Consider the following 21453-nt stretch of genomic DNA (forward strand, 5'->3'; position numbering starts at 1 on the left):
GTCTCAGAAGAAGAGAATGTACATTTTTTTGCTACAGCAAGGCACAAGCTTTGTGTTGCCAGTTTTTCCTCATGGAATGCTATTGGTTCAGCATCTTAGTGTTAGACCTCTTATGGATATAGATACTATTTTGAGGAGATAATTTTTGGACTCTAACGTAAGCTTTTGCTCTTTGCCTTGAGAAATAGCTCATCCTTTCTGCAAAATGTTTACATAAAACAGATACAGTCTGTCCCACATTAACAGATACAGTCTGTCCCAAAACTTTAGATAAAGCATCCAGGCTTCCCTGTTGCCTCTTGTTCCAGCAAATATGTTCTTTGAATTGATGCCTGCTCTTTGTTTCAGGCTCTGTGAAATCCAGCTTGGGGAAGCTACTTCTGTTTCCACTGATTTGAATCTACCTTTTCAGCCTTTTCTGAGATCCCTAAAGATAGTAAATGGGAATGTGATATTTTACTGTTGTGGGTCAGCTGCTGACAAATGTAAACAAATAAAAATATAAACACTTGGGACCGAAACTTCAGTCTGCTCTATGAATATTGATTTATGAAGAAACTGAGATGGGAGTTAAATTAGTATCTTTAATTAGAAGGAAACGAGCATCTTTTTGGTGCCTATTTTTTTTTCTTCTTTCTGGTTTATTTTTTTTTAGTTGGCAATTCTTTATGAGTTGCCTGTATTTTTTTATCCATACTGATTATCACATTGGTTTACCACCACATTTGCATCAATATGTTGCATAATCCTCAATTATAATTTTGGTTTTCTGAGTTGCTATTCTCTGAGAAAGTTTTATTGTTTTTCTTGGCTTAACTGCAGACTGTCTCCACCCTCTTTCCTTCTGCAAGTGATCAAATTCTGTAAAGAATTCTCTGCTTTTGATAGACTGTCAGTTCCCACCCATGCTGTTCTCACTGAGGTTGGAAATGTTATTAATTTTATTTAGTGTAAGAAAAAGTTGGCTAACCCTTCAAAACAATCTTTCAAGTCCTGTAATTCAATAAAGTCCTTATTTACAATGGGCATAGCTATTTTTCTCAGTGCTGTCCAAAGTGAGTTCTCTCTGGTTACAAGAGAATGAGGCATTCTTTTCCGTTCTGACAGCAAAATGGTTCTATTTTATTTTTTAGTTCAGGAAAAGTGCAGCATAACCTTGTTTAAAAGGTTTTCTAGAAAAAGAAGCAGCTGTTACTCTCCACATTATGCTGTTCTTAATGGGGCTTGCACCAGGGACTGAGGGAGGAGGACTGGCAGTTATATATGACCTAGTGAGTATAAAACTGTTATTCTGAGATTTGGATTTTCCAATTTTTTCCAGTGCTAAACATTGTTTTTTCTTACACACCAGCACATAAGCACTGTATTTCAATTCTCTCTGTTGATAAACTGTGTGGTTTATTTTTTCTTTGGACTCAAAATTGTCTAAGTACAAGATAATGTTTTATTATGATGTGGATAAAACCACTTCCCAATAATTGCCATTTCTGATGTACACAGTGCAGCTGGGCAGAGATGAACGATGATTTCCTTGCACAAACACACAAAGTGTGACTGGTGGCAGCATGGAAGTTGTAAATGAAACCTTTGGAAAGCTATAGAGCACTGAGGCATTGGCTTCCTTCCCTTAGGACACACCAAAGAGCAGCTTGGAGGGAAGTAAGAAACTCTAGATTTGAAAAGAAATGTCATCTCCTGGATGACCTGTAACTTAGTGTCTTTGACAGTTTCATGGCAATTGTGTTAGATATCACTTAACTGTAGCAGCACTGAAATTGTATCTTACTTATCCCTTCCTTCCACCCATACAAAAGAAAAAATCAAAACTGAAAGCTAGTTTTTCCTTCCTGTGGTAATTGTGGTATGTTTAAAAGCACTGTGAACAGGTTTGGAAGTGGCAAGGGCTTTGAAAGAATGTTTGACATGGGCTGAAATCTGCAGCAGAAATTCCCAAAGATCCTTTTTCTATAGCTGGCTGCTTGTTTGGAAGTGTTTACAGGGATAGCAATTCAGTGCTTCATGTACTTATGTCATGCAACAGCTTGGTGAATTTTTTTCCAGCTTCTTGACCAAATGGTCCCAGCAGTCTTCACCCATGTGGTCCAAGTGTCAGTCACAGATCAAGCCTTGTTTGTGAGGAACTGAATTCAGGTCAGGGTTTGAGCACATCTGGACCCCCAGATAGCCAAGAGCCAAAGGAATTGCCATTTTCACTGCTATAGAGTTCCATTTCGTGCCCACCATTGCACTCAGCTGTGTTGTGAGCAGAGTGGTGACTCCCCCTGCCTTCCCTCTGCCTTCAAGGCACCAGTGAAGCTGGCTGAAGGTGACTTGGCTGCGGGGCTGCAAGTGCTGGCAGCAGCTGAGTGCATTCATTCCTTCCTCATCTCCCCTGGCAGCAGCCTCCTGCTGGGCTGTGGCCACTCGTAGCACAGGGCACCACCACAGCCTGCACATCCACCACTGGGAAAAGAAAGAATAAAAGGGGTCTGTGTGTGAGAAACTGGAAAAAATGGTCAATCTGGAGCTTCATCAACATGAAGTCAAGAGAACATGGGCCTGCCTGCACACCAGTGTAGGGAAGGCTCCACCAGCACAGCTCAGACTGTCCAGAGATCCCAGAAGACTATTTGAGCATTTATTTTGACTCTCCCATATAAATCTCATTATGGTATTTCTCATTATATCCTGTGGGGAGAGTTAGGTCACAGCTTGGGTTAGATTTCATGACATGCCTGTTCTCTGTCTCGGAGATTAGGATTTTGTATGGTCTCAGTAGAAAGCAGAGGGTACTGAGGGCCCACTCATACCTGGAAATAGATACCTGGTTCATCTCCAGGCAATCTGGAGTCATCAGGAATATATTTGAGAGGAGAGGAACCACAAAAGGACCTCTGCCCCATCCCTGCTGCACAGCTATTCTGTATCTGGAACTGCGACTCTGCCTTTGCTAGTGCTCTCTCAGGGCAAAAAAAACCAGATTTAGATGGAGTTTATAGATATATAAACCCTATATATATAAAAATAGAGCAGATATGTACACAGAAATAGACAACTTGCTACAGTCCTTCCCCTAGATGCTGTTTTCTGTACTTTATGATCTAGGTGCCTGTATTTTTCCGCTGCAGGGACTTGTGCCAAGAGAAGACTCACACAAGCTGAGCTGTCTCCTCTGTGCCTCAGTCCCATGAGGAGCCATGTCCCTTGGTGCTGCCTGAAAGGATCCCTGCAGAGACCCCAAGCCTGGCACCCCTTTCCTGCTGCTCACTCATGGGCCCTGCAGCTGGTGGGGATCATGCTCCACAGCTAAGCAGTAAGTAACTAAAGCTCCAAGTGTCCTGCTAACAGAGCGTCACCCAGGCATAATCCAGGCCCTGACTCAAATTGACAGGGACAGGTTGGGCTCTGAAATAATCTCTTTAAATAGCAGCAGCCATCTCTTTCAAAGGCACTTCCCCCAGCCAGCCCTGAGAGCTGCTTACAGCACACTGCCTGCTATTTCCCACCCAGCAGTGCAGGGCTGACACTTCTCACAGGCAAGTGTGTCCCCTGCCAGCAGTGTCCCAGCTTTGCTTTGCACCAGGAGTTACCATGAATTTTGCAGCACAGTTTATCTACTTCAGGGTCTTAAAAAACAGAAGTCCCAGGGAGCGCTACAGGGAAGACGAAGACTACGATCCTTTCTGGCAAAGGTTGGAGAATATTGCTGTCTGACTTAGAGCTAGAGTGCTCCTTTATCCCCCTCAGGGGTCATGGTCAGCCCTCGGGGTCCCCCCAGGGCCAGGCCCATGGACATGACAACCCCTGGACCCCTCCTGCCTCCTTATGCTGTCGTAGTTGGAGTTTTGCTTCACGTCGTCGTTTATTTAGTCTCTGTGCTGTATAGGTAATGCTTTCTTTTTCCTTTCCTTAATTCCCTAAAAAAATCAAACCAAACAAAAAATCCAGGAAATTGTTTGTAATTTTTCAAAATCTCCCAGGATTCCGTGGGTTGCTCTTGGAGTTATCTGCTAGAAGTGGTGGAGATTTTAATATTTTTAGCCCACAGAGTTCAGCTTTTTTATTTCTTCAAGAGTACAGAATCAAAAATAACCCTAGACAGGCCAATGGACTGCTGAAAATTTATCTTGGGATAGCCCATGTCAGATCCTGTTATTACAATTCTGTGGTTGTCTTTGTTATGGTGCTTATGGTGATCTTGAATTCCTGTTTTCAGACTTGGATGGTGCAGATGGAATTTAAGAGTCATCTAGTCCTTGTGTAGCATGAGCTGAGGCTGTGCACACACATGGCATGGTGGTGTTGTGCAATCACATTCTTAACCTTTTCCATAGTTTGTTTTTCCCTCCATTTTATTATCTGGACACCACTATTGAGATCACGCTCTGGTTTTGCCAGATGTGGTACAAACAAGGAACAGTTCTCATTTCCTGCACCTCCTTGTCACAGATGTTGTTAACATATAAATTGTTTCAGTGGGCCTGATGCTGTTAATAAAGGGGAAGACAAGGTCTTCTGCACTGTAAAAAGGGCTTGCCCAAAGTCACCCATGATGTGACCTGTTCTGCAGTGCGCTGTGGATCTCCTTTTAGCACAGGGCCTGTGCTGAAAGGAGATCCTTTGCTCTATTTTGCTCTATTTTGGGTTATGTTATTCATTCCTAATTGGAAGTGAATTATGGAGATGTGTTAGTCACCAGAAAGCCTCTAGACTCAGAATACATTCAACTTAGGGAAAAGTTTAATTGCTTAATAAGTTTTAGCTGCCAAACTCTGTGCAGTGGTGGATAGCTGTAATTTGACATTCACATCAGTGAATGTTTTACAAGAACTTCTGAGAGGGATGGGTCTGTCTGAGGGACAGTTGGTTACCTCTGCTTCAACATTTCCATCATGAGTGCTGTTGTGAATTCCTCTTGCTTTCAGATTGCTGTTCCGAGTGTTTTCTATTTAGCAGCTGACACCCAGTTGCCACTGCCAGCAGTAAGCAATGAGATGTGCATACTGTGTACAGAAGAATGGCAATAGATTATGACCACAGATGAAGGCATATGTAGTGCTAGGCTCAGGCTCTGGTAAATCTGACTTGCCAGATGTAAGGAGAGATTTTATCAAAGGTGATAATACAGCTTGGTTGTTTGCTGCATGAACTTGAACTTTGTTTGTGTGTGTTGCTGGTGCAGCATCGCACAGATTTGCCAGGCCTGTATACGGTGAGTAGAGCTCTCAAGGCCTGCTCAGTCTCAAGGCTTGGTTATTATGTAGCTGTCTCTGTTGGATGGGTACAGTGCTTACACTTTTGTCCCCCAGCATGGTTACTATGCCCCGACCTCGTTGTCTTTAAGACACTCTGATAAATAGCCCTGCGGAAGTCTTAGGCAAGCCACTGGATCTGTCTGTGTCACAGTTTCCATCAATAAAGTTGAACTTTAAATTTGCTGAACTTGTCCTTCTGTTTAGGGGCAGGTGGTGGTGATTCCTATGTGATTTAGGAGCAATCACTTTGCACAAGGTTTAGATATATAAAGGTCAGATATGCATTTTATATTTCCATCATGTATGTGCCACTAGTTGGAGTGATACAGTCTCAAATGGGTGTTTCTAAGTGCTAGTGTTACACAAAATACTGATAATTCAATATCAAAATAATGATAATTCAAGACAGTAATATTTAGAGTGCAGTATTGTCTTTGATCTGTTTTGAATTTATTGTCAAGGAGAGGGAATTGTCAAATTTATTGTGTTCCTTCCCTGTGCCTGCAGGAGTTTACTTGTCACCCTGTAGTGGTGTGCAGGGCACTCAGACACTATTGAGTGCATAACCTGGAATTTCTGGTAGTGAAGATGACATTTGTTATGATCCTTCTTGATACTTTTATCCCAGCAACCCTCTATTTTTCTACCATTTTTCTTTCATAAAGTTGCACTTGCTCAAGTTGCCGAGAAGCTTTAAAGAATTGCTGCTATTGTAGTATTTGGATGTATTTGGGAAAGGGTAAAAAGGTAGAAGAGGAGTTGAGATGGAACAGGAATGTTTATGAGCTACTGGAAAAGGAGATTGCAGCAAACAAGGAAAGTATCAGAGGGGTCTGGGAAGCTCAAGTGGTGAGAAGGGTCAGAGGAGACAGCACTGGGACATGGAATTAGAAGGATTAATGGAGCTGGAGAGGTTCTGGGTAAAAGGGATTAGGATGAGGGAAAGGACCCCCTCTGTCATATCCTGGGATTGCCTCTTTCTCACTCCTGTAAGAGGAGATCCCAGCCCCAGGCAGATTGCACCTGCAGCAGGCTGCTCGCCCTGCCTTGCCCCCTGTACCTGACCCACCTCTGCTCAACACTGAGCAAAGAGGCAGAAGTGACTTCAAGTGGGGTCACCTTTTGCCTTAATAAGTATTCTGAACTTGCAGGTGTAAGATATTAGCCCAGTTACCTGAAAGCAGATGACAAATCTGTCTAAAGCTGTTTCTTACCAATGTCCCTTGGTCAGTGTGCTCCAGGAAAGTCTTCAGGGAGCCTGAAGGTGACCTTAAGAAACCCCTACACCCAAAACATTAAAAAGGACAAAATTAAAATCCACATGTAGAGAAGATGTGCATATGAGTTTGAAGTGTATTCAAGGTTAACATTTTGTGACTGCTCAACTGCACATTTTGCAACACTGTCAGCCCCTCTTTATAGTGAATGTGTATCACTGTGAATGCAGATAACAAAAGCTGCTGTAGAAATGACAAAGAAAGGCTGAGTTTTCAGTCTTATATTAAAATTAGTTTCCTCTTGTGACAGTTGAATTTCCATCTGGGAACCAGTACATGGGAATGTATGTCCATTATTTCAGCTTCATGTCTGCCTCAAAATGTGCTCTTGTGACTCATTTTGGAAGTGTAAAAGCTGCCAAATGGGCTAACTGGGTACATCTGCAATCAGCACTGGGTCAGGCCAAAGAGCAGTCCTCTCTGTGTCCTCTCTCTAGGGGTGGCCAGTAACATAATTGGGAGAAAAATGAAAGCCACCTAAGACACTTTCTCTCACATGCTTTCATGGAGTTTGCCCAGGGGCTTCCTGAATCACAGATTAATTCTTGAACAAGAATTAATGTGTGTATTGGTCACTACTTCCATTTAGCTGTGTATTTTTTAGGAGCCTGTTTATATTTTCATTCTTCATAGAGTCCTCTTGCAATGAGTTCTGTGAACTAATTATTTTCTCTAAGAAGGGAAATTTTAAATTTTCTACCTCATTCTTTAATACCATCTCCCCCTAACATTTATACTGGGCAGAATGGTGAATAGTCTTTCACACTTTGCTATTGCCTGGACATGCATGCTTTTACAGAATTTGTTCCTTCAGTTTTAGAAGGTGAGGAGATCCCAGTGCATCAGTTTAATCTGTTTAGTCTGTTTTGTGGGAGCTGAGGGAGGCAATCTGAAGTGCTTCACCATGGGCACATGGAACTGTCCATCGTTGCACACTTGGACACTTCTCTGCCTGACAAAGGCAACAGTTGTGGTCTTTAGGTATAGCATGCATTATTGCCTTTCATGTTCCCAAAATAATTTTTGCTGGTTTTATTATTTTCTTAGATTGTTACTATTGCTATTTTTGGATTTTTTTTCCCTAGTGCTGTTTAACTTGATGAATATTATCAGTATGTTCAAAAAAACAAACTGGAAATAGAAAAATGATTCATTCCAAGTGGTTGCTTTTTATTATTGTAGGAGTACATTTTGGTACACACTGTTTTTGCATTGACTTTGAGATGTTAAAATATGTAAAGCATTCTACTTAAACAAATGATATTTTTTCCTGTGCTTTAATTGTTTATGGAAAGTCTGCATATGGATCTTCTCCTTTTTTTTCCAGTTATGCTGAGCAGCTGTTCTTGAAAAAGTAGGTTTATAAACTGTATTTTCATGTTTGCTTTTACTAATCACTTTAAAGGTAAAATGTTGTAATTTATAACCACGTAACAAAGCTTGCCAGCTGGGTGTTTGTTTTATGTCTGGAAATAAACAGACCTTTTAATGCAAACTTGTGGCAAGCTCCAAAAAAGGAAAAGCTCCATCTGAAAGGAGCAGTGCTTTGTATGCTGGGGTTTGGGTTTATATTGGCTCAGATCTTCAGCTGGTGGGCACGGCTGCTGGGGCGGGGGCTGTGCTCTGTGACTGTGCTTGAGAAGCCACGAGCTGGGTTTGTGTGAGCACTTGCATGCTTTGCTGCCTGTAGAAGAAATCCATCTAGATCTCTGCCAAGCATGTGGAATGCTTTTGAGGCAAGAAGTACTTTTGACCCAACAGGGCCATTAGTTGCCCATTTGTGATATGTGATCAAACCTCAGCCCACTGTTTACCTTGGGAGTTTGAGAGCTCTAGGAGGGTCTGTGGCACATCCAGGTGGGCTCAGTATGGGAAAATGTCATTCTGTAATGTGAATGAGACATGTGGGTGTAGAAGAATCAAAGGAATTCTGAAATAAATACACACAATACATATAAATACAATAGAATATTATCCCCTTGATGAAGAGGCTGCTGACTTTTCAGATGCAAATGTATGATAGTTTTTGTATTAAATATTGAGATGGTAATAATTCAGATGTGCTCTAAACCAAACTCAAGCCTAAAAATCCTGTACATATTTTACAGCTGTTTGATTTCTGTTCCTCTTTTCCAATGGTCACAAGATGTTGTCTCCATTGGAGTCCTGAGCAGATACTCACTGGTCATGCACATCAAGGACTGAGAATCTGATTTACTTTCCTCCTTCTTTTTCTGCCACAAAAAGAGAAAACTAAGACTAGGGCAAAAAGTCAATATACCATTTTAGTCTATTTGCAGATACAAATATTTGATGGCACTGGTATGATGAGGCATTACCATGCACTTGTACTTTCTCACAGAATCCTGCTTCATTGATAAACTTCTTTGGCTGGGTGTTTTTATAGACTTTTTGATTGCAACAGATGCAATGAAAAATGAGAATTGTTCTTCCATCTCAAATGCCAGCTGGATAAAAGATTTGACCCATAAACTCACAAATTTTTGATCTGCCTAATTTTTTTACCCTACATAGACCCCTTTAAAACATTTCCAGTGTAAGAACATAATTCATTGCTAATGCTTGCTAAACATTTTAGACAATATGCTCAGAAATAAGACCGCTCTTCCTTTTGGAGTGGTTATGGGAGTCTGTGATATGGAAAACATTTTTTGGAAGGGAGAGACAAGGAATGAACTCCACCAGCACTGTGGCCTCCTGGATTATGCTGCTGTTGTATTTTGGGCTGTGCTGTAACAAGTTCACAGGGAGGAAATCTGATCTGGTTCTCAACTTTGCATTAAGCAGACTAATGTGCACCCGAGCTAACACTGAAAGCTTAACATTTTATGAAGTGTTCCAGCTGTCTAACCCCAATGGAGCAGAGATGCAGAAACGTATGGAACAGAGCTCCTTGATAAGTTACTTGGTTTGAAAGCAGAATGCCTGGTGTTAGGCTCTATCAGCTTTAAGATACAGTATTGGGAAAATACTTTACATCACAAGTTTCAACATAAAGAGGTTACAAATGTATATATACATTATTTACCTTAGAAAATTAGTGTTCTCATTAATTTTAGAGAGAGAGGATCTTGCTACAAAAATTTTGTCCTATGAGGATATACAGAATGATTGATGCTGTGGTATATTACTTGATTCTAATAGTAAAACATTTTATGTTGCCTCTATTGTTATGTGAATTCCTCAGTGGAAAAATTGGAAGTGTAATAGGAGCCAGAGCTACTGGCACAGATTATTGATACCATTAAGGGAATGGATGATACCCAAAGTGGGCAATTGCTCAAAAAAACAGATGTTTCTAAATATTTAAAAATTCTTTTGGAAGTTGCTGCAAAGTATATTATGGTGTTGATCACTGCTGTAAAATGTGCTTTAGCCAGTCCTGTTGATGGATAGCTGCAACACTTAGACCCAAATTATTTTAGAAAAAAGGTAAATATTTTTTGTTGGGGATAATGCTGGAATGTCTGACATGATTTAAAAACCATTTCAGCCAAATAGACTAATAGTGAGTCATGCAGAGGAGCTTATACCATCTGTCGAATCACAGCCACAAACCAGGGGTGGTATCAGCTCTTTTCCAAATCACTGATCTTCTGCTTGATGCTCCCTTTCGCCATAATAATCTCCAAATTCCTAGAAGCTTTGCATTTATCTGTCAGTAGGGCTGCAGAACCCTGCACTACAGTACAGTGTTCCTTGTGGACTGAAATCTGTGGACCACAGAGTCAGGCAGTTGAAGGTACCAAATCCATCAATTTTTTCTAGCAGTGCTATCTCTTGTATGTTTCTTGGGAAAGGAGATTTTTGTGCCATCACATTTCTGCCGTATCTATGGAGATATTTACCCATGAAATGTAAACCCACAGATCGGAAGACCTAATTCTTTAGCTCTGTAGGAGGATATAATTATTGTACCTTATCAAAGTAATTTCCTTCCCTTCACGAGGCAGTTGATGGCTGTCAAGAGTACACTCTGCAAGTATGCAAGGACAGAGAGCATGTGTACAACATAGTGGCATTTGTGACTGCTATTAATAGTTTATGGGAATGGGCTGCAGACGCTCCTTGCCTTTTTTGAAAAAGATAGAATTGTGTACAGAAAATACAGTTCCAGTTATTCCAAAATTTTTGGAAGCACTCAACTAGGATCGTTTCTGGTTGAATACTGAGTACTAAGGAAGGTCTGGCTGTCCAGACAGCACAGATTATATATTCTTATTTTCTTGGGTAGGACAGTTTCACAGTTTGCCCACATGTTGAATTATTTATGTGGCTTTTCTAACAGCTGGAAGGTTACAGTATCTTTCAGTGCACCTGCAGGTAGGTATTATGTCAGCAGCAAACTCACTCTGCTTGGTTGAGGCTTGCAAAGAGCAACTGAGATGTGCATCCTTCCAAAATGCTAAATATCAAACCTTTAATTATCCAAGCCTTTCTAACAAGTTTCTTTTATTTGTTTTCAGGGATGACAATAAAATAAAGAAACAAGATATCCCAGCAGTTTGTGATCTTCACTGCTGTAAGGATGTCCCTGTAAGAAATGGCCTTATTGGGCAGAAGCCACCCTCTATCAACCCCGAGAGACTGAAGGATTTTGGTGAAGAGGATTACCTGAACGGGGATGTGAAGACCTGGGAAATGAAGATAGTGAGCCGGAATGAGGAGTTGCTCAGGGATGCCCTTTCCTGCATCCCCCAGCCAAGCAGTAGGACCAGCCTGGCCAGCTGCAACAGGCTCATTCGGTTTGAAGACATTAGTGCAGCAGCCTTCAAAATCCAGTGTGGTGTTCAGAAAACCCCCTGCATGGTAGGGAATCTTGATGGGTTTGCATTCTCTCAATGTTTCTTTTTATTTTCCTTATGAAAGTCGATCAGAAATGAAGAAAGGGTGTGTGTGAATTGCAGCAGATAGATCTGTGTGAGAAGACTCATGTTCATATTAATTGTACTTGACTGTCAATAATAATTTTCTTCTTATCTGTTTACACTAACCTAAATCCTCAAAGTTTGCAGTGGCCTGTAAACAAAGGATAAACCACATTAGGCATAGACCTAATGCACTGTGGTATTATGCTCCCAGTGAAAAACTCCTGCTAGAAGGAACCTGAGTTGGAGGTGGCAGACTATGAGTGCTTGGGTAAGCACTCTTGTGGGAGGGTCTGGTTTGGAACCAGCCCTCTTATTTGGAGGGTTTGAAGGTACAGATTTGCCTTCTGTCAGGCCAACCAGGAAGGGCCGGATATGTTCTGTAGCCAGGTATTTCTGCCACAGGTGTCTTCAGCAAAATAAGGATGCACACAAACGTGCACGTGTCATTGGTATAGAAATGACTGAGGTACCCCATCAATGTGCAAGGTCTGCTAAAGCAGAAGAGAAGTACAATGGCAAGCTGTGCTGTATTTCTGTGCTTTTTCATTGTGTTTTTCTACCATTGGGAGCTCTTCAAGCAGGCTACTCTGGGCTCTCTGGGTAATCTCTTTTCCTTTTGGTGGGTGAAAAGAGGGTCCTTGCCAAATGGCAATTCTAGCAGCAGTCCCAAATCACACTCTCAGTGAATCCTTGTGGATTGTTTTTCTGGCATGCACAGGGTAAGAACCTTGCAATCTTCTTGGGGTTAGCAGTCCCTGGAGTGAAGTGGTTGGGCCCTCAAAGTTCTCCTTGTTCCCATATGATGCCTGCTGATGCAGAGACATCATAACTACTTCCAGTGTGGGTTTTTTAGCCTAGCATTCCCAAAATAAGGTTAGCTGTGCTTTTTGTAGCACATTACTGAAGTGTCTCTTATGTCAAAGGATGTGACACAAGACAGTTTGGGGCTGTAAGGTGGCACAAAAGATTTGGCTGGAATGCAGGGAAGTTTTGGCTAGGGTAGAGTTAATTTTCTTCACAGTAGCTGGTATGGGGCTGTGGTTTGGATTTGTGATGAAAATATTGTTGATAAGAGAGAGATGCTTTTGTTATTGCTGAGCAGCTCTTACACAGAGCCAAGGTGTTTTCTCTTCCTCACTCCTTCCCACCAGTGAGAAGACTGGGGATGTACAAGGAGTTGGGAGGGGACACAGCTGGAGCTGCTGACCCCAGCTGACCAAAGGGACATCCCATACCATATGACACCTTGCTCAGCAATACAATTAGGGGGAAAGTTGGCTGGGGGCCTGAGGCTCAGGGCCTGGTTTTTGGTGAGCAGTTGTTTTCAATTGCATAAGCTGTCTTTCTTGGATCTTATTTATCTCTTTGTTATTTTTCCTTTTAATTACATTGTTGTTATTTATTTGTTTGTTTGTTTGTTTGCTTGCTTGCTTGCTTGTTCTTACTAATTGTATATTGTATACTTATCCCAACCCATGAGACTTCTCACTCTTACCTTACCCTTCCAATTCTCATCTCCCCCAGAGCACAGGGGCAGGGAAATGAGCAAGTGGTAGGATGATATTTAGTTGCCAATTGAGGTTAAACCATGACACCCCTCAACTTAAATAGCTCCTTGCTCCTGGTTATCCCTGGCAGATTTATGCAACCCAGTTGTATCCCCTTTCTGCATTTACTGTTTCAAGCTAAACAGTCTCACTTTAGTATTTTTTTATTAACTATGCTTTAAAAATTATCAGAATAGTGGAAAGCCTATACCCATATAAAAACCTGTATATTTTACTGTGAAAATAGCCTATGACTGTTGTTATTCAAAGTAATGTTCCTGCAGAAGTTATTAGTGCATTTCGTGCACTGTTTCAAAAGCACAGAGTGGTGTCAAGAAAAACACAGAAAACCTTTATTTTAACTCATCATGTAGAGGTAAGAGCCCCTTTCAGGGAAATTTCTTTAGACTAAAAAAGTGAGTGTGACTATAATCCATTTAATTAATTTAAGGGAGAAACACTTTGCAGAGGGTGATTCCTAATCTTCAGGCAAAACCATGGATGGAACATGGAGGTGCATGGTTCCTTAGGCAGGAGTTTGCCTTGGAGCTGAGATGTGGCATCATGAGTGAATTGTAACATGTCCAAGAGGCAGTAGGCATAAGAAAACGAAGAACTGACATCAAGCTGGACACCTGGCTTGGCTGCTGATGAAGGAGCTGTGAGGGCTGTGTTGTGTTAGCTTGGTGGATGTGCTGTGTGCTGCTCCTTACACATGGTATCTGTAGTCCTTAGATAAGATCACAGTGACTCAAAGGAAATCTTACAGGCTGGTTCAATGAGTCTTAGGAGGTCACACATCAGGTCAGTTCAACTGCAAATAGCACTGATGCCTGCTTTGTTAGAAGTAGTTGCTATATTTAGGCTATATGAAAAAATCCTCAGTTAAAGAGAGACAAAAAGGACAACCTAAAGAATTAAAATCCTGACTATCAAAATTAAAGACAAGTATCAATCTAAAGTACACCACCCCTGTGGGAAAGAGTGACTTAATGACACAGTTTTAAATGTAGGAGGCTTAGCAACTTTATTATGCACAGGATTCATCTCCTTAAATCCTTTTTCTGATTGTTTGCTCTAGAATACAAGATTGTCTACTAAAACAAGCGTGGCATGTGAAGCACTAGCAGCATTTCTTTTATGGTGTTCTTGTTCTATTTTGCATAGGCATTCTCCATAGATTAGGATGTTTAGGATATAAACTATTATCCTATTAGTGTGCTAAGCACTTTCAATCGTTTCAGTTTCTGCAGCCAGATTTGCAAAGGAGCAGCAAGGGGTAGCTCCTATGTCAGGATTTTCAGAAGCAAAACAGAGAATCTGGCCCCACCTATGGGTGAGGAACTTAAACATACGCTTGGAAATCCACTAAAAAGCCTTGAAGTGTTCACCTGAAACACGTAGTTTAACTGCATACTTTAAAGCAAGTGTCTGATTCAGATATATTTAGTTTATATAAATTCACTTGGAAAGTCCTCCAGTCTGAAAGCCGTGTCAGTGCCTATTAGTGTGTACACTATACATTGTATGTGTGACACTGCCAGATACTGCTTGAGAGAAATATTTTGTCATGCTGGTTCTGGATCTGTCTCACTTCATGACTTATCTTAAATGAGGACTTGATCCCCTAAATCACCAGGGCCTCACTTGCTTTGGCAGCCAATAGAGGAGATGGAGCCAGTTCTGAAATAGAGCTGCAATAAGCTTGGGGAGCTGGCACCCACAGGCTTACTGCAGCTCTATTTCACAAGTTATCTTGTGTAAAACTCTGGGTTTAATGAATATGCTAATAGGAAATTAATATGTTAATACATGCTGGGAGTGTCTTATTACAAAGCTTAACAAATATTTTCCATTAAATTTTTTTTAAAATCATGCACTTGGGCAGTGCATCACGTGTAATGTGCTTGCTAATTCCCCTCAGCTCAGGCATCATTTCTGTTCCAAACACTAAGCTTTTCCAAACAGCTGCTGCTTACACTTCCAGTCCTGGGAAATTGTTTTTTATTGTTTCCATTTTTCTTTGAGTAAGAAATGTCTTTGCTAATATTCTACTGGCCTAGAATGCAAAATAGACAACACTCAATGGGGAATTAGTGGCAGAAACCATAGCAGAGCCATAATGGGGCTCAAGGAGGTAGTTTCTGATGGCCTTTGTATCTATTAGATGATGAGCTTATTTTTTGGGTAGTCAATATCCAGTTCTGGCAAGTGCTGGAAGTGTGGGTTTTGAGATAATTGAAAATATTTATTTTAATGCCTGTGTTTGAACAATAAGATCCAAAGCAAGTGCTATTTTCAGAGTTCTTAATGGCATGTGGTCCATATTTCACTGCTGTGAGTTTGAGAATCACTTCCATAAAGCAGAAGGACCTGGTAGGTAACAGTACTCTGTTGTGAATGAAGAACCAGAAGATGAATTTTGCTTTTTAGAGCTCAGATATAGCAGTAGAATTCATGCCTCAACATGAGGTGTGGAAGTTTTTTCTTAGCAGTAGATATATTGACATACTATTATTTATCTACTCCAGTACTCTAGGCTATCCAAGCAGTATGGAATGGACATCTACCTGAAGAAGGAGTTCCTCCAGTACACGGGGTCTGTGAAGGAACGAGGTGTACTTTACCTTCTGATGTCATTGCCTCAGGTACAGCAAAATGTCAGCATTCAAAAAGGAGCATAGTAGCTTTGCTTCATGAAAATGGAGTAGAGTTGAAGATAAATTTGCCTCTAATCTCCATGGAATCACAGTGTTCTTGTCCTTAGAATCATTGTACTGAACATAGCATGTGAACAGAGATTGGTCTGAATGTAGAATACTACTTTATTTACAATTGGCTGGTCTGCTGCTGAAATTCTTAATGTTTGAAACAAAAGCTTGCAAAATGGAAACATCAGCATTTTCTTATGGCATTAAGATCCAAGTGTTTTTATGTGTACTGTTGTTCTGATGTGTTGAAACCACCAAACTGATGAGCAATGATGAAATTGAATTACAATAAGTGATGACAAAGATCTAGATCACCAATTGATTTTGTAATGAATTTCAGTTTTCTTACATGAATAGCTTGTTTATCATTTGTCATAGGAGGTTATTGCCATTGTCATAGGAGTCTCTGCAGTCATTGTTAAAATTGGCATGAGACAGCAGCCCAGAGCAGTGGTTATTCCTGCCTTTCGTAATAATACAAATGAAATCTTCTATTAAAAGGAAGCAGAAATTAAATAATTTCATACAGGCAGAGCAGAGATATAAACTCTGAGGGACCTATCGGCTCTTCTGTGATTAGTTGGAGTTTTTCAGCTCTTTCCCATGGAACAAGAATTGAACCCAGAGGAGTGCAGGCACAGGGATTGACCTTGTGCTGTTTTAGCTTTGTGTGTAAATCCTGAGATCACACCAGCCATGCATACAGTGTACCATAACATCACAATTCAATCAGCTAGTAAAGGGAAAAAAGGAAGCCAGATCATTAGAATGATCCAGGATCATATGGGACAGCTATGTGACACTAACATGCAATTGCAACCCTGTTTTCAGGAGCAGCAAAGAAAAGGGGTGATCGTGGCCTCAGACAGCAACTTCTCCATGGCTGTTGCCCACCACGCCTCAGAGCTCCGTGTGCCCGTGTTCGTGATCCTGTGCCCCAGCACGGCCCCGGCCCGCGTGAGGATGTGCCGCGACTACGGCGCCATGGTCATCTCCTACGGCACCACGGGCAAGGACGCCCAGCTGCACGCGCGGAGGCTGGCACAGGAGAACGGATACCTCTACCTGGAGGAGTGAGTGACAGCAGGCACGCTAGAGACAGCTCACTAGATCCTGCACAGCTCTGCAAAAACAGTTTCATTAAAATTATCACAGCTCATCCAAACGCTCCTCTTACCTGGAATATGGACAGTTACGTGTTCCCAGGCACAAATCGTGTCTTTCTGTAACAGCTGGGGATGGAGACCAAAATGAAACACACTTCTCTGCCCCTCAGTTAGGCAAACTCTGATTTTTATGAGCTAATATGATAGTGGCTATAGTTTAATTCTTTAGTAACTCCATCAGAAAGTATTTAGGCTGGTGTTCATTTCTGGTCTCTCTGTTTGAAGTTACATGGGTAAAAGTTAATCTTTAAAATTGTTCAGTGAGAAAATGCGGAGCAAGAAGAGGTTAATGCTCTAAGATTTTCACATATCTGGTGTGAGGAGCAAAACTGATCCTGTCTTGAAAAACAATGATTGAGAGTCTACTTCATACATATGTTTAAAGTAGCTAAGGATGAGCACAAATCTAAATTTGAACTATTTGAGGTCACTGGACAAGGCAGATGTAACAAAAACATAAATAAGACAGGCAAAAACTCTTAGAACTCCTACCTTTTTCCTTTTCTCTTTTATCTGTAGCCTCTTATGCATTCCCCCTCTGCCCTGCCCCTTTTCTTTTTTTACCTTTCTTCAAGAAAGATTTCCAAAAGCACAGAGGGGTGAATCATTAACAGTGGTCCCTCTGATACCCTGAGCTGGAATGTTATTGTTCCCCTACCACTGCTGCTTCTGTGTAGGCTTCATCCCACTCCTGGTGTTTGTATGGTATCTCCTGCAGGGAGTGCCTGCTCCCTTCCAGCTCCCAGGCACTGCTGCCTCAAACACAGTAATGGTGAGGGGTGTTGCCTGGGAAGAAGATCCCAGAATGGAGCAGAATAATAGAAGTTCTTTCCCAGCTGGTGTATTGGGAAGGCAGTACTACAGACTGTGCTGTTCAACTCCTGTGTTAGCTCTGCCAGCAGCCAGTGACACACAGGGCTGCTTCATGGGCCTGGTCTGCCACCGTGGGCACAGTCTGGTCCCAGACTGGGATTTTCAATGGGGAATGAGGTGCCCTGAATCCCAGTGAATTTTAAACACTTTTAAGCTCCTTTGAAAACCACAGTTTTCCCTAACTTGGTGATTTCCAAATTTCTGTCAGCTATTTTTCAATTGATGTATTAACCTCCAGCTGGCTTGCATCAACTATCACGTTCACACAAAAGAACTAAATTATTTTATTGTAATTTGATTTTTTATCTTCCCCTCATCCCTAAATAATGATTTCAGTTACATAAGGTAGATATTCTCCAGGTTAATGAAGCTCCAGGGACAATGCATGTGTAGAACTTCAGCATCCAGCACTGAGAAACTCTAAATGTACACACTACCATTAATAATACTAAAGCACTCTGATTTATTTCAGGTTTCAGGTTACGAAAAACAAGTTGTTCAATCTGTGACTGTGTTTAACTAAAACCTCACAGACGCAATTTTTCACTGAAAAAAAAAAAAAGGAGAAACCCCCCACTTCAATTGTGAGGCTTTTCATAATGGGATATCTGAAAAATATTTTGTTAGGTATAGATAGACCTGGAGAGGTTTCCCAGTGTAATGTGTGCCTTTATGGACAGTGTGGGTCTGACACACATTCTTGACACTTGCCAAAGCTGTAAAATACCAGCTGAGCTCCCAAGAGTGTAACTTGCAAAATGTCATTGTATTCCAGTTTAATTCTAGCTGGGATGCAATCCCAAGCAATTTGGTCTCTGGGTCTCCTCACCCAGGAATTCCTTCTGCCCTTCCTGAGGCAGAAGGGTTGGGTACGTGACTGGGCTGGGCTGTGCCTGCAGCTGGGTGTGTCACTGTCAGCTCTTCCCATTGCTGGGTGCAATTAAAATTCTATGTCATGAAAATGACCATGCAAGAATTCAAATAGATGGAGGGCACTTTTTACTCGGTTGCAACTTCCTGGGGAATCCCAGGAAGGAAATGTGATTTTTCAAATTGGAATTCAATCATTTATTTTGCCTAATTGCTGCCTAGGTGCCCTGAAATTTTTGCTAACTACAGGGGCTCAGGACCTCATTATAAATGCAATGTGACTATTGCCAATAACCAAGTCCCTCTGTGAGGATGTGAGAAACATTCCTTTGTGAATCAGGGAGGAAAGGGTGCTGCAGATTGAATTACACACCTTCCATCCTTGAGAGCCCATTTCTTTCTTGTGTAACTCCATATCTGAATGCTGATCAAACCTGATTATTTCTGATCTGGTTAGCCTGTTACTCTATCCAACAAACTGAGTTCTTTCCTTGGAACAGATACAAACAGAGCCTTGTAGCTGCCACACCAAAACTTCATTGGAAAACTACAGCCTGACAGCCCATCTTTGACTGCTGATGTATCACACATTTCAAAAGGCAAATATCCAAGTTTCTGGCCCTGGCTCAAAAATGCTTGTTTCAGTCTCCAGTCTAGATTTATCTGCCCTCTTCCTTCATTTTGCCTCAATGGCATATTATATATTTTTTACTTTCAAAAAGCAAAAGTTATTAGTCAAATGCAAAGAAATGCACCCATTTTATTATAAAATCTGATGGCTGATCAGTGAACTCATGTTTCAACTGGATGTTATCAAGGAAAAGATGGTGATCTGAGATTGCTAATAGCTCTCCATGCTCAGAGCAGTCTCATTTGGACAGTTGTTAGAGAGGCTTTATTCCTTCAGTGAATGTTTCAAGCCTTCATTCATTTTTGCAGGTCCCCTTGTACCCCATGGAACTATGGCAGGGGTAGCTCCACAAACTTGGATTTGAACCTTATTTGGGAATAAGTCTCCAGAACTGTTCAGGAGCCCAGTGATATCTTTTGTCACATATAAGGAGGAGGAGAGAGCTCCTTCAGTATCTTGATGAAGACAGTAAATAGAAGGATTCAGTTACTCATTCCACTATGACTTCTTGCCTTTGTCTGTGGCTGTGCTACAGGAGTGGAAGTTCATTAATCCAAACCTTTCTTATGTAGTTATATAGACCTTGGCCCTGAAGAATTTTCTGTGAGGTAACTTCTCAAGGGCCTTGGTCTCCTCCTTGCAGGAATTCTGTGCTCCTACACTGAGCCTCTCTGTGCCTGTCTAACAGGTACAGCAATAAAAAATGTTTCAAAGTACCCAAACATCCTTGGGTCAAGTAAATCAAGTATAACCATTTGACTTGCAATTCTGTTTGTCATAAAAAGCAGAATGTACAGAGAGCTCGTATTTCTTTTCTTACATGTAGTTCTACATTTACATCATTGCTAACTTGTAAATAAAATGCAAGCCAGCTTTTAGAAATAGATCCAGGTCAGTCATGACAGTATGCTGGAGCTTTCTTCATTTTTTTGATGCTGCTTGTCCCTATTATTTATACTACATTTGCCTGAAAGTATTTTACCAGTAAATATTTTGGCATGACTAAGTGCATTGCTTAATGGAAAGGTATCAGATATTGGCTGTGGATTGTGGAAAGACAACTCTAGCAATCTCCTTGATATTTGTGAGGTTGAACACACTGCTTAAATCTCATGAAAATTTCCATTCATCACAAGCACTAAATCCACTGATAAGTAAAGAGAGGATTCCTTTTTGAGGCTTTGCTTGTAGTTTAGACTGCAACATTTAAAATTTATGAGGCAGAAGGAAGTGATGGCAATGGAAATATGACTTCTCCCTGCCTTTTCTGTAAACCCCTGATAACAATGGGAGTTCAGTGCTCTTCAGTCTGAACACTCTTTGAGGGGCTTGTCTTTAGCACAGGTTTTCTCCCAGTGGGCAGGAGCAGGCTGTGGTCCACCTCATGGCACCATCCTGTTGCATCACCTCCTCCCCTCATGTGCTGCTGATTTACTCACATTTATCTTTTTCTGCTGAACAAGATCTTGAAAGTAGTAGATGGAATTATTATCCCTGCCCTGACCTCAGCTGATGTGTGCCCTTCCTTCCACAGGGAGGACAGTGCTGTGTACCTGTCAGGCCTGGGGACCGTGGGGCTGGAGATGTACGAGCAGGTGCCAAAGCTGGACGCGGTGATTTTCCCTGCAGGAGGCCACTGTGGCTTGCTGGCAGGGTCAGCTGCTGCACTCAAACACCTCAACCCACATATTTCTGTAATTGTAAGTTGCCTTTCACCTATTAAACATTGCTGTTTACAAAAGACACTGGTATCTAGTGACACTTGCAGAGACTGCCTATGCTGAGGCAGGAACTCTCTGATCCCATGGGCTTTGCCTCAGAGAAGACCCTGTAAGAACCCGAGAAGTTCCTGTCCCTTGGCAGTTTGGCTGGATTTAAGAGAAAAGCATGGGAAGTCTTCTCCTAAGCAAATAAAATCCTGTTCTGTGTTTTGAAATAAGTTCTTACTGGAAAAATTTGGTCCTAAGTGAGCCACAGAATAAGTTTAGTGGTAGCATGGTTGTTTTGACACTTGAAATTGATTGTTAATTTGAAGAGGAAATTTCTGTAGATTTGGCTGTCTACTTTGGTGGTAACTTCTGTTACAATTGGTTCAATAAAAAAGTGACAACCTCTCTCTTCCTCAGGGAGTTGAATCTGAAAGTTTCCCAGTATTGCAAGAGTCCTTAAAAGCTGGCCACCCAAATGACGACCAGGCCTGCAACAATCATCACTTCTATGGAGGTGAGAAA

General features: G+C 41.4%; 1 protein-coding gene across 2 annotated transcripts in view; it reads left to right on the forward strand.

Moving 5' to 3' along the window:
* Positions 1-3534: 3534 nt before the first annotated feature.
* The window catches only part of LOC132076386 (L-threonine dehydratase catabolic TdcB-like), a 29552-nt gene continuing 11633 nt past the window's right edge, over positions 3535-21453 (forward strand). The window contains exons 1-7 of one of the 2 annotated variants that reach the window (XM_059477436.1): positions 3535-3692; positions 7860-7886; positions 11020-11362; positions 15503-15619; positions 16514-16755; positions 20757-20922; positions 21349-21445. In XM_059477436.1, coding sequence (XP_059333419.1) covers positions 3592-3692; positions 7860-7886; positions 11020-11362; positions 15503-15619; positions 16514-16755; positions 20757-20922; positions 21349-21445 — 1093 coding nt within the window. In that variant the 5' untranslated portion in view covers positions 3535-3591. Of the gene's footprint in view, positions 3887-7859; positions 7887-11019; positions 11363-15502; positions 15620-16513; positions 16756-20756; positions 20923-21348; positions 21446-21453 lie in introns of both variants that reach the window. The other variant, XM_059477435.1, reaches the window with a different exon arrangement.

This window comes from Ammospiza nelsoni, chromosome 8 (genome assembly GCF_027579445.1).
Source record: "Ammospiza nelsoni isolate bAmmNel1 chromosome 8, bAmmNel1.pri, whole genome shotgun sequence".
In the NCBI taxonomy this organism is placed as follows: domain Eukaryota; kingdom Metazoa; phylum Chordata; class Aves; order Passeriformes; family Passerellidae; genus Ammospiza; species Ammospiza nelsoni.